At 34.5% G+C, this 14433-nt stretch overlaps 1 protein-coding gene across 1 annotated transcript; it reads right to left on the bottom strand.

Moving 5' to 3' along the window:
- Positions 1 to 11254: 11254 nt before the first annotated feature.
- LOC105319966 (zinc finger protein 8) lies at positions 11255 to 13996 on the bottom strand. Its single transcript, XM_011417705.4, has 2 exons — positions 13812 to 13996; positions 11255 to 13507 (listed from the first exon to the last, which is right to left on the bottom strand). Exon 2 carries the CDS (start codon positions 13494 to 13496, stop codon positions 12018 to 12020), a length of 1479 nt encoding a protein of 492 aa, XP_011416007.3. The 5' UTR covers positions 13497 to 13507; positions 13812 to 13996; the 3' UTR covers positions 11255 to 12017.
- Between the last annotated feature and the right edge of the window lie 437 nt (positions 13997 to 14433).

The following is a 14433-nucleotide window of genomic DNA, read 5'->3' as shown; positions in this document are numbered from 1 at the left end:
AAAATAGTCGGAAAAATAAAAAATAAATAGGAACAAAATCAAAGCTGTGTTAGCTTTGGAGTAAAATGCTATGCACACTATTGTAATATTACATGCACGATATAGTTATATAACATGCACGATACCATGATATAACATGCACGATACCATGATATAACATGCATGATATCATAATATTACATGCACGATACCATGATATTACATGTACATGCACGATACCATGATATTACATGCACGACACCATGATATAACATACATGATACCATGATATTACAAACATGATAAAATTCAAAAAGATGAAAAGTCTAATGCTACGGTTGTTTTCTCCTATCTCATTGCTAAAGTCATTGGGTTTTGCTTCACCATAGCTTTTTGCTCGTGCGTGCACGTGTTGGCTTGTAAAACTTTTATGTACCATTTAAACAAAATAAAACTGAAATGACGCATTTGTGTGTTTCCTTGTCTTGTGTGTTGTTCTTTATTCCACGTATTGATGTCAAGTTTGACTCTGCACCTGATTGTGGTGATTGTTAAGTTCTACCAAATAATATGCAGTGCTGGAGTGGGCTTATCATAGGGAACAGTGCTCTCTAGTTTTTGTCCATTCTTCTCCTTCTAGGCGGGCTATCCCTGTCCCTTTTGTGAGAAATTTCTCATAATGATACTTTTCCCAAGCCAAGGTCTTGCCAGCTAATGGGGAGCTTGCATGCTCTAACGCAAAGGCCGTTTCGAGAGGGCTGGGTAAACAGAGATCCACAAACGAAGCCGCTCTTCAACTCTCAACCAACCCTCTTGAGCGCAACGTTTGGCAAACTTACGCCACTAATTAAAATGACATTTTGTCTTATATTAATAGAAAATTTCGATTACCATTCGCTGAAAAGTGTTAAGTAATGTTTGAGCTATCATGGATATTGTTCAGGGTATCTTTTGAAAATGATTTTTCTATAGGGGAACAAAACAAAAGCAGAACTGTATCCATTTAAAAATCAATCGCGCTCGCTGAGACGCTTACAAGGACCCCTGGTGGGAAAGGGCTCGAATTAGATGTTAAATCTATTAAGAAAACAGTAGAGGGATAACAAAAAGCCACAAAACCATTTACATGCACGGTATGCGCTCAATTCTGTCCAATATATGGCTATTCAATTGCCCAAGTGTACATTTCCTTAAGGAAGACACTTACACGAAAAACGTTCAAAAGACTGAGATCGAATGAGTTTTTAACCATCTGTGGCATTCCGTTCGGATTGTTTACAATGGGGATATTTGTTGAAGTTTTGTCCATATTATGCATTAAAACAGCGCGCGGCTAAATAAGAGAGTTTTTGCGATCAATCGTACGGTTGCATAATTTCTCACAAGGTGCAGATTTAAATGCACTTTTTATTTACTTCCCTAGGAGTTAATTAAAACACTTGTTTGTCTTCGCTGTGTTAAAATTGGCAAAGTCATATTACTTTTTTGTCCTAAACAGCGCCAAACAAACAAATATACATGGAGACAAGGATCGAACTTTTAGGTCGTATCTTGTACTTTCCGGTGATTGTCCTCATCATTATGTATATATATATCTTTATCTTTAAGGTTAATGTACCCATGTTAATGTTCCTGCCAAGATAGTGGCATCCTAGCAGGCAGTCTACTAAGACATTTTCAAAAACTATGAGCAAAAAATTTAAATTAGAAATAAGTATGATGTTGAAACTAATTGTTTAGTTAATGAAGATTCGTTATTTTACGCGAGTACTTAATTCCGAGATTCAGCCGTTTTCCATCAAATCACGAGAACATAAAATCGCGAATTCCGAATTTTTGTTTTAGTTTTATGTAGTTAACATATATGTAAAAAAAATAATAAAAGCGAAATTCTAAAAATTCGCGAGATGCGCTTCTCGAGATTTTACGCGGACATTAATTCTTCGCGTTCAAATAGGAATATACAGTACTCGACTTTATTCTAAAAAAAAATATAAGATACATGTATGTGTGTAAAATAAAAAAAGTAAAAATAAAAATCTATCCCATGAAGGAAAGAGCTGCCTTCAGTTGTGGTTGACGAATCACATTATATTGTGTCATGACTAAGTTTTTACCTTCAAGTTGTTAATCTTGTTAATCTGTTAAAGCTTAACATTTATAATTTACTTTAGATTATTTTTCTCATTGAAATCAATACACTTGCAGAATAAATGAAAAAACGCTAAAAAATGCATGTTGAATCATCGTTTGTAATTTCTTTTATTTATAATTTTTTAAAATTATTTTTGCACATTTTTAGAAAAAAATCTGTTTGATTTAGATATATTTCAGTATGAGTTTTCAATTTTAAAAAACATTAATAAGCAGCTATGCATGCATTATCTAAAGAAATTATTTCCCCGATCACCCAAATCTGAATTCTGGGACAAACATTATTACAGGGAATCAAATTGAAATATTATTAATTATTGGCTTTAAAAATCAATTCAGATCAAATCTCTGAGCATTTTCAAACGTCTTCAATGTATGTACATGTTAAAATTGCATCCATACAAGAGATCAATAGATAGTAACTTTATCGCATCGTCAAAATGAAATGTCAATTTTGACTTTAACCCCCCCCCCCCCCCCTATTTCTCATCTGATATTAAATCTGCAAGCGCCCATCTTATGATAAAAACATGCCAAATCTGTCACAAGAACAATCTCCCAGATCCGGGAGTCAGGAGAAACCTCTTTTGAATTAATTTTCATTATCTATGAGATGAAAATTATTTTTTCTCGGCATCACATAACAGATAGCATCTCGCTAGATTAACCCACAAAGCCCATTGTGTGATCAAATTTCGACAGTTATTAAACAAAATACTGGTCCTGAGCGAATTGAACGGGAAGTGATCGGCCAGCCTGGGTCAACACAGCATATTGTCTGTGGGTCCCCTGGGGGGACCTAGCGACAACCCCCATTTAATTCACTCACCCTGTGAGCTGCCGGGGTAACCTATTTTGTAATCCGTGTTCTACAGTTTATTATTTAAGTGACCAATGTGCTCTTTGTTTGAAACAAATATCAAGTACAAAATGTATGCGTGTATGTATGTGTTTGAAGAAAAATGTGCGTGTGGGAGAGAAAGTGTGGGTTTTGACAGTGGTCATGCATTAAGAAAAGAACATGAATTTACTTCAGCATCTAATGTAATACCCCCCCCCCCCCCCACACACACACACACCCAAAAAAGTAATTTTCAAAAGTATCTAAAACGGTGAATTTTCATTATGTTGAATAGAAATAAGATTCAATCAATTAATTTATTGAATTCAAATTTCAGAGTTCGACAATACTCCATAAACCGAGGGATGAACTAAACGGCATGGAAGAAGAAGAATTAGAACAAAAATTCTTTTTAGCATTAGGTATTTTACTAATCAGTGACGATAAAATTAATGTTTATTAATGTTGAATTTATTAATTATCATTAATTATTAATCAATTGAATCAGAAAATTAAAAATGTCTTTTAAACATTAGTCCTGTTATTAATCAGTGACGATAAAATTCATGTAATTAATGCTACACGTGTACATTTATTGTGCTTGTAAGTTTGTATATTTCCTGAAGAATATATTTTACAGCTGCAGGTTGTAAAAAAAAATTATTGATTTAAACTTTTCTCGAATAGTATAATAAAATGGTCATTGTCATCAGACATTCACGTTTATTATTGGTCAGTTGAAGCTTCGACATGCAAACCCCCTGATTCCCAGTGACACTCCATTTCCCATCTTTTATTCGATTGCAGACGTGAATACAAATTATTCCGATAAACTTACAAAACGTCTTTATGAGGGTAAAAATGACAAAAAGGGATGGGATTTGATAATTGCAACCAATTCATCGAATGCCTGTTGAGACGTATGCAAATTCTCGCGCATCGCACCGCGAGAGTCTCGCGTTATCTCCGTGAGGCAAGGAAACGTAACAAGAACCCTTCCTGTCGGCAGAGTGAACACTTCCCGCCAAAATTTAGATTCCCACGAAGCAACTTTTGTCTGCGATGCATTTTTAATTTGACATGTTCAAATCATCATCATGAATATTTAATTTGTCCGTTTGTTCAGTTCAGTCCTAGCTTTTTTCTAACACGTGACGTTGCAACTGCCGAATGTGTAGCGCCGTCGCTCATGCATAGAGTATTATTACCCAACGAGATTCCAACACACCTGTTGAATTTTAAAGGACGCGAGATTTTCAAATTGCTATGCAAATAAATTTGATGTTAACTTCTCTTATTCAATTTAAAATGATTTTCTCCAAAATTATAAAATCAACAAAATATTTTTTATGGACTCCAGCGTCTTGCATATGCGCATTCAAACCCGTCTTTCCTGTGAAAACAACAGATTTTTACGACTAATTTGTAATAGGTTTTGCAGTTTGTATAATAGCTAACATTTATGATTGTACAATAAAGTTATTATATATACACAGTTCCAATATATATAATATATCTATTTATCTAATGGAAGGCAAGTGAAAAACTGTACCGGCTGCTAAGGGATGTCTTTTTTCAAGGATTTTAAACTTTTGAGACTAAAAGCCTAGGATATATGGGATGTTATGAATTTTTTTTCACGTAAAAAAGATAATCCTCGTCAACTATCATAACCCTCTTTTTTTTTTACAAGAAGCTGGATTGTTTTAATAACTTTGACATACAGTAGTCTCACACACAGCTTTATAATTTACTTTCTTCGCCAAATTGCAATTTCATTTAAATAACTAAATCATTTATATATATATAAGGGAGAAAAGCCATGTTTTCTTTAAAGTCAAAAACAAGTCAATTGTATCTAAATACAGAAACAATGCTGTCAATTTTTGATACTTATATTGCTAGTATATTAAATTATGGCTGTGAGATATGGGGCATGCATGCTGCAAATGATATAGAAAAAGTGCATTTAGAATATATTAAATTTGTGTTAAGTGTGAAGAAGAATACAAACACTGCACTTGTATATTTTGAAACTGGGAGGCTACCTATGAAAACTATACGATTGTTTAGAATATTCAAATTTTGGTTCAAATTGTTACAAAGTCAGAATTGTATTTTGCAGTCCTGTTATAAAATGCTGTATAATGAGTGTGAATCGTCTTTGGCACCTGCTGAAAATTGGGTTACTGTAATTAAGAATAAACTTTTTGAAATAGGTCTAGGACATATATGGTATGAACAGGAGTATATACATTGTGAAACCTATTTTCCTTTAATTAAGCAAAGAATCATTGATCACTTTACTCAACAACTTGTAGAACAGATTAATTCCTCATCTCGATGTTATTTTTACAAGCATATTATTGACCAGTTTTCATTACAATATTATTTAACAAAATCAATACCTTCTAAATATAAGAAACAAATTACAAGAATTAGATTGTCATCTCATAGACTTGCAATTGAAAGTGGACGACACACTAATGTACCAAAAGAAAGACGCTTATGTAAATTTTGTTCAGATATTGAAGATGAATTCCATTTTGTTTTGAAATGTCAGCAGTATAGAGAAATCCGAGTAAAATATATTAAGAAATATTATTGGAAAAAACCGTCTGTATACAAATTTATACAATTATTAAGTGTTCAAAATTTTAAAGATCTGTGTAATTTGGGGAAGTATCTCCATCTAGCTTTCAATATTCATGATAATTAAGAAACATTTCTCTGGTTTCTTCGCCTGTTAGTAAAATTTTATTTTATATACATTATCAATGAACTTCACATGTTCATGTACCATACCATTATTTCAATATTGCTATATTTATATGTAATAACCTATGCCATAAGATGTATGTCTTGTGCAAATAAAGAATATAATATATATATATATATATATATATATATATATATATATATATATATATATATATATATATATATATTACGATGTAGGGTCACATGCCTCATTAAAAACAAAGCAAAATTTGTTATTCCTTCATTAGACAACGCAAAATTCATTAAAAAAAAACTTGAAACTCAAACTCCACACAAGAGAATTATATTGAAAAACATAAATTTAACAATGTAATAACTGGTATCGGTAATACTAGTGCATAGAAAATATAAAATTCGTAATTTTTTCACGGAATTCACAGACTTGTATTTTGATTTGGATGTTGTCTTAATGTTAATGAATTACTACAAAGCATATATTGTGTGTCATCAGGCGCCGATATCGGGTGTCCTCGCGATTTCCTGCGCCGGCCCTACCTGTCTCTCTCCGCTGTCCCGTGGGATTTCCCGGAATTTATCCCTCTGTTTGTCTTAATTCAATTGCTGAGGCGACCGCCGGCTAAAGGGCCTTTATTCCGCGCGGCTTCTCTCTGTGACATGGCCGTGCATCGGGTCTGATCAAACACTGAAATTAATACGCCAGTTTACGCAGAAATCCCGCGAGATTACCTGAAGATGGGAAATTGTTCATTTTCTAATTATTTTTTCCCCGTTTGCTGAATAAATCTACACCGGATTGCGATACCTTAGATTTCTGTGTTTGTATCAATACCCATTGATCAACGGCCGCTATCATCCGAATCCAATGTGCGTTTGTCTCTTTCTCTTTTTTTGTTTTATCCACTTATCAAAGTTTCGTCTCGTTTCAGTGAAAACGAGTTGTTTTTTTTATTCTAGTCGATACTAATTAAATTGAGAAAAGACAGCGATGATTGTCACTAACAGAAGTAGCGGGTAGTGTAAAACTCATTTTAATCAGAGACAGGATCAGAATACTACCCCACTATTTACTGATCCCGATTAATTGTCTTCGTCCGCTGCATAAACGGCAGGTGAAAACTAATTAATGAAATTTTCCTGATAGCCAACGAAATGTCGAATCACGCCCTTCAACGGTCCAAATGAAGTGACAAAGTTCGTTTTTCGCCGATCGAATTTAATTGGCGATTAATTTTTTTTTTAACTTTAAAAATATTCACTGCAAAGTTTTCGGCTCTTATTGTTTTATTTTTTAATGAATAGTTTGATTTATAATAAAAACTCAAAATTTTATGAACCCTGAGAAAAGAGTCAAATACAATGAATCAATCAATTGTCTTTAAAAAAAAATTAAAAACCCAAATATTGTTATCTGAATTTTTTTTCGGAATTTCGTAAAGAATTTTAATCTTTCATTTTTTGCAAATATACTTGTACGAATTATACCCATATACAATAAAAGTCATGATTAAGACACGAATACTGTCAGTGAGGAAATATTTTATAAAGGTAAACTTATTTTGACTTGCGTCTAAAACGTATCAAATGAATCCCTATTGTATTTGACAATTACATAATTCAATTCATACCTTTATTCAATACCCATTGATATTAGATGTTGGTCTTTGAAAATTATATTCTTTGGGTTAATTTTTTTCTCTTGCATTTACGTTTGTTTATTTCAAATGTTCAAATTACCTTTTCTTTGTTTTATTCGATGTCAGTTGAAAACGAGACAATTCTTCCCTACCCTTTATTTAGTTCATTCATCTATCAGGTTTGGAATTTACTCATGCATTTGCTGATCATGAACAATTTGTATTTTTTCATATAATTTGTTATCAGTTTTTGCAATTAATATGTTTTCTTGATAGACCAGCAAGCAATTGATTAGAGCTCAATTTAAATCAAAACGATTTAAAGATAAGAACTAAGAAATACGTATATAAATGAACAATCCTGTCCTTTCATTTGATAGCCATTTCCTCGCGATGTGGTACTCGTATCCTATATTAATTGAACCTAACAGTTTTATTCCTAATTAGATCACTTTCCACTTGACCACCTTCTGTTATCTCCTTCACCCCACGATACGTCCCTATCCACCGATTTACCCGCGCGACTCGATAGAAAAAAACCAATGCTGCACGGTTCAATGGCAATAAAAATCAAGAGTTAAAAAAATATAGCGATTTGACGCACCTGCAACGGTTAGAGCGCGATCTGGTGACGAGATCACAGGTGAGGAGATCGCAGTGCACTTCTAATGGACAATGATGTTTGTTTTTTCTTGACTCATCCCTCGGAGCCCGCTGTTCGATTCGTTCCGTTTACGAGCAATAGAACCGAAATTAGAAATTATCGCCGACGTAAAACTTGCCAAATGACGCGAGATAAGGCCGCAGCGACGAGAGAAATACGAGATTTAGAGATTGGCCCCGGTGAAAATGGGGCAGAATAGTCAAGTAGACATCAAACCATGGCTGGGTCGTATCTTGTCGTGCATGCCTCGACATTTCACCGGCGAGTAATCGGTTCCGCCAGTTTCCCTGGTGATTGTTAGGAACGCTATCACAGTACCTGAGTGAGAAATTGTTACCAGTATCAAGAAATAAAGGGGAAATATTACTGAAAATGGGGGCGAGATAGCAACGATCGGGGGACAAATGAACGTTTAGGTCGGTCGATTTCATCAACTGCGGATGGATTACGAGCAGGGAGCCATTTATACTGTGGATAATTAAAAAAATATGTTTTCGCCTTTTTAACTTTGCAGATCCATAAAATTATAACATTTGAATAGAAGCTTTGAAATTAAAGCAGAATGTTATCCTAGAAATTATTTTGTTCGTCTAGTTTGTTCACATCGGTGCCTTTTTACAGACTGTAATTTGTCGTAATCTACGGCTATGATAAAAAAATTAAATAAAGTTAATCATAATTAAGGCAGGAATCTGTATGCAATTTGTCAACAAATGAAATCAATCAACAGAAAAAAAGTGAATGAATGCTAAATGAACAAATATTGAGGATATTATACTTTATTTTATTTTTTTCTGCAAGGAGAGCCAGACAAGTGGTAAACATCTACGCTACATAGAAGTCTGTGGGAGTGTAATACTATATAGATTTAGATATGATTATTATATATACATTAAACTATGATACTATATCAAGACTCCCTCATGACAATGCATGAACAATGTAATCATTACTTCCGGCCGGGAGCCACCTTGCGGTTGTGACGTCACAATGTTGTGGTTTCCGAACAAGGACATCTCCATTCACGGCCTGCTTTACAAACAATAACTACCCACTTCAGTTTTCTTTGTAGGCTCTGGCATAAGAAGCCATTTATGTTGTTCTTTGTGAGTTGTTAACAGGTCACAACAATGAACTTGTCAAGTTGTCGAAGCTTGCTGAGATGTGATTAACTGGACAACACTGTTGTCATACATGTAGGTCTTATATTATATACACTTGAAGCGATAGAGGTTGGATGTGCCCATTTTATTTTCTAATCCCACACCACCAAACACATACTATTTACACAACAAATAATATCAAGATTTGATGTAAATTAATTCTTTTAGTTCTCACTTACAACACGCCTTAAACCTAATGCTTTAGAGGTTGGAATCTAAATTTAGAGCAGAGATTTGATCATTTGGTTGAAAATGTTTGCAAATAAAAAAACAAAGTCTTTTTTAGTCGATCTGCATCTTTACCATCCTAATCAAATATTAATAATTTAATCTATTGAGAAATAAAATGAAATTTGCACCACAATTTGTAAAAAAAAAATCTAAACAGGAGTGATTTAATCCCAATTTACCCAAATGCAAAATTCATACAATTAAACCCTTTGAATATTAAAAGTGTCACATTAAAGTTTAAAATTTATCTATTCAAACTAAATTATAACAGTTTATAAAGTTTAAATTAAAAAAAAGTTAGTTTTAACTTTAAACGAAACACACGAATACAAATATCAAAGTACCCTTTGTTAATCTTGGTTAATCTGGAAAACCACAAGGAATTTAATTTAAAAAGTTTGAGTGAAATATTTTGAAGTCTTGCTTCTCTCTCTGTCCTTAATTATTCATGTTCAATTTCAATCAACAAAACAAATTTAAATAACAACTTGTTGAATTGATACATTGATAAAAAAAAATGCATTTCTTTTTCATTTAAGTTTTTTTTTCTATACATCATTGGGACAACGGCCAATTAAATACTTTAGATAAACTGTTTTTTGTTGTGATTAGCTAATAGAATTATACATACAGAACACTCGATATCTCATTCTGTATATTAATTTAATTAAACGATTTTTCCATCACAAGCACGAAATGCATACCATTTTCTCAATAGACTTATTTCCTATTCAATTTGATTTAGTTTAAAAAATATTTTATTCATAAATATACATATACATTTGTAAGTATATAAATGAATCTGGATTGAACAGCAGGCAAAAATAGCCTATATAATTAGTTCTCTCCATCTGAGATTTGATTTTTTTTTTCAATTTGATTTTTTCCCTAACCAAAAAAACATGTACATTATTTTCTCCATTAACTTATTTCAAATTCAATTTGATTTTTTCCACACCGACATAAAATATTAACCTTTTTATATTGATATATGCCAGGACCACGTGTGTTTGAGTTATTCAAATGTATATCTTATTTTTAACATTTTCTAGATCTGGTTCGTCAAACAGCTGTGCCTGGCTTACTTAATACGACCTTGAATATTATACAATGCTTGTATCGAGCAGTTTTAAAGTCTAAAATCTTTATCCATAAAAGCTGTAATGTATTTTTTAAATGATTATCGAAATTCACAGTCTTTTAAATTTAATTCGTATTTTTTCACAGGTTGTTTACCTATATGTCGTTAAAAACTAAATCACCTACTAGGTAGATGAATAGATTTTGATTTTAAAATCTAAAGAATTGGTGAAATAAATGTATAATTATCATTGTATTATAAAATCAGAATTCCCCTTTTCTAGATCTGTTCTTTTTTAACTCGTTGTGTCTTAGATCTTAAAAATATTAAAAAATTGTCTGGAGTAAAAGAGGGCCCTTCATTAACAAATTCCTTTTAAAGATTTTTACACTGACTAGAAATCGACGAACCAACAATGTGAGGACAGGGTATACGATGAAATTATATCAAGAAACCGCAGTCCACTGGTTTGCATTGAAAAAAAAAACAGCCAAGATAAAATTCAATGTAGTTGGTTCAGTGAAATAAGATTCACGGAATTCATCAACTAAAAAATCAGAGCATTGTGAAGTGAAATAGAGAGCATTGTAGAATTAAAACTCCCCGGGTTTGTTCTACATGAAACCGAGTCTCAAACGAATGATGTAACTCGAGCCCGATCTCAGGGAACAAGTTAATTTGTTAAGAGTTCACATGATCTTATCAAGTTTCTCATAAAACGCTTGAATGCTGTTATTCTATGCAGAAAGGACATAACCAGATCAATTTAATAATATCAACTTTTATTAACAAGCGTTGGGTACAAACGTCAGAAGGCTTCGACGCACGCTTATAGCATCAAATTACAAAATAAAAATCGTAAACGGGGTGCACAGTATATACGTTCTCTACATCGCTGTCGATACATAAAAATTAAAACAATACAATCTCCCGCTCACAAGATAGGGCGAAACACCTCACGGGGCCACATATTGTACGTGTGATTGTGTGGTGACCATCTGGTAGCCTTCCGAGAGTTCCCGAAAGTTCGTGTCAGAGATTGATCAAATATTTAGAGACAACCAAACGTACACGTGCTCTACCCCAGTTCTGAAGAGTTCCACTCTGCTTCCAACATGGTACCGACTACATAATTATGGATAAAAAATCTTTTCCACTGTCTCTTAGTGCTGAGGAATAATTAATTAATGTTCTTGTTGCACGTGCACGAAATATCGTGGGATTTTTTGAAAAATAGTTCTCATATAACTTCGAATCTAAAAATTCTTTGCTACATTATAAGAATAAAATGCATATTCAAAAGTTTTTTTCCATCTTCATATTTCAGCAAACATTTCTTATAATTTTAAACCTTTTAAAGGAAAATGCCAATATCACATATTGTATTCTATCTACATGTATTAATTTCTATGAATGTTTAATTACGCAGAATTTTTTCCATTCAATTAAATTGAATATCTAAGATCTATACAAAAGAAAGAAAAGAAAATTAAATCTTAATGTACAACTAAATGCAGATTTTACCGTGCTACATGTAAGATGAAAACTTGTGCAGGAAATCTGCATTGGCAGATCCCATGAGATAACTAGAAAACACGTTTCTTTGGTGGCAGCTTACGGGCGCGGAATGTCCGAAGAAGGCCGACCGATTCCCGACAATCGGAGCTTGACCAGCACTGGGCAAGGAAAACATGCTCCCACTCCGAAGCATCTGGGGTGTTGTGGGGGTAGCCCCACTCCTGGGGGGCGATGAAGAGGCGGGGATTTGACTCCCATCGTGAAGTTTCCTCATATGCTTTTTTAAGTCAAAGTTTCTGCAGAATCCCTTTCCACACATGTGGCACGTGAATGGCTTTTTGTCGTTGTGAGTGTGCATGTGGAAGGTTAGGTTGTAGACCTGATGAAAGGCCTTATTACAAATGTTACATTTGTACTGCTTCTCGGCGCTGTGCGTGAGTTTGTGATTCTTATAGTTCCCCTTCTGGTGGAACCCCTTCCCGCAGTACTCGCACTGGAACGGCTTGTAGCCCAAGTGGATCCGCATGTGGGTGTTGAGGGTTGAACTCCTGTTGAAAGCTTTGCCGCACGTGTTGCATTTGTGTGGCTTTTCGGACGTATGGATGATCTTATGTCGACACAGGGTGCTTGCCTGACGGAAACCTTTCCCGCAGATCTTACAGACGAAGGGTCGCGCCCCGGTATGAACGGGCATATGCCTGGTCAGATTGTAGTGGGCGTTGAAGACTTTCCCACACTCTAGGCACGTAAAAGTCTTGTTGGTCTTTATCGCAGCTTTCTTCACTTTACTTATACTGTCGCTATCACTTTTCTCGTTGTCTTTGCGGGATGATAGTTGCTCCTCACACGATTTTCCCTCCTCGGTCGCACTAACAATCTTAGCTTTACTTTCTGTTTTTCTCTTTAGAAGCTCGCGTTGTTTTGGTTCGGAGGGCGGTACATCAAAATTTTTACTCTTGAGAGAGTTAAACTTGGACACCCCGCTGTTCCGGAGCCATTCGTACGTGTAGTCACGGGAGGGCACGGGAGACAGTTGCTGTTGCAGCAGGGAGTAGTTACGAAACAAATAGGCCTGGTAGTCTTCCACTGAAGTCCGTCCGAACAAAAACGCGGGATGAACCATAGGACCATAGCCCAACATTGCTGCGCTCTGGTCGTGAATTGTCCGCAGATAATCACTTTTCCGCTTCCGGTACGAGTGTCCATTTTCCGGCCACGTCTCTCCTGTCCGGTTTAGAAAGGACCGGGGTATCTCCCGCTGGTGCTCCCCTTCATTATCCGGATTTGTAGTACTCGGTGTTTCCCGGGTTTCCGAGTAGGATTCTCTCCGTTTGGTAGTTGGAGCAGAATGAGATGTTATTTCAGCATCCTTTGTGAAATTTTCGGACGATTTGGTTTCAATGAGATTCTCTATTGAAAACGACAACTTTGGTTTCTTGCAAGAATTTTCCTTTTCTGATCCCGGGGAAATCGCTCCCATGGTCTCCATGTTTTCTCTTTCTGTTAAATGAACACAACAAAAAATTTGTAATTAAAGTGAATAATTGTTTAATCGAAAATGCATTATTTGAAATTAGCTACAACTGAAAATTACAAAATATTAACGAATATAAATTGGAAAAAATATCTTTATTTAGTTTATTCTTAAAATACAGTTTCTAAAATTAGAAATAAATTAGACAATAATCTAAATATTTAAATATTTATATATTTAATAATTGTAGAATTAAAATTATGGGGTTTTTTAAAATTTCATTTTGTAGGAAAGAGAAATTGGAAAAGTAAAAAAAAAAATAATGATTACCTTCTCGTAGCTATGAAAAGAAAACTCCAAGATTCCACAAATTGTGTATTTTGTGATCCAACGCCGGCAGAAAAGTGAAGAAATTTGGTATTTACATGTTAACTTTAAATGTACCCTACGCGGATGTAGTGAGCAAGTCAATAAGTTTATTATCCTAAATAATTTTTGGGAGTCTTTCTTAGTGTAAGATCATCATAAACCAACAAGATTCATTGATTTCGATAGGCTCATCCCATAAATGGGCGACCGAGGATACCGGTTAATCGACCAATCAGATACCACTTTGCATCTTGACTGCAGACCGCAGTCATTTTAATGGACTTCATTAGCTATTGACGACCCGCCCATTTTAGGAGAAAACTCCACGTGGATTGTGGGAGTGAGGCGGAACTATTGCAAGAAACATAAACGACAGATTCCACTCGGTTAGAAGACTCAATCCTAGGTGGGTTCTTGCTTGTTAGCGAATTTTTCAGGCACGCAAACTGCCTCTAAAGAATCGGCTGTATAAACGGACCATAATGGGTAAATAGCTACCTTTTGTACGGGTAGAGAGTTAATGAGAGACTGTAGCGGGTTGTGATCTTCTTCTATCAGAGTAAATAGCTTCTATTAATCTGAC

This window comes from Magallana gigas, chromosome 4 (assembly GCF_963853765.1).
Source record: "Magallana gigas chromosome 4, xbMagGiga1.1, whole genome shotgun sequence".
Taxonomy (NCBI): Eukaryota; Metazoa; Mollusca; class Bivalvia; order Ostreida; family Ostreidae; genus Magallana; species Magallana gigas.
Note: the sequence above shows the minus strand (reverse complement) of the source record. Positions and strands in the feature narration are given on the sequence as shown.

What these genes read in the sequence shown, in the direction of transcription:
- LOC105319966 (XM_011417705.4), bottom strand. Translation starts at nt 13,496, where the DNA reads ATGGAGACCATGGGAGCGATTTCCCCGGGATCAGAAAAGGAAAATTCT.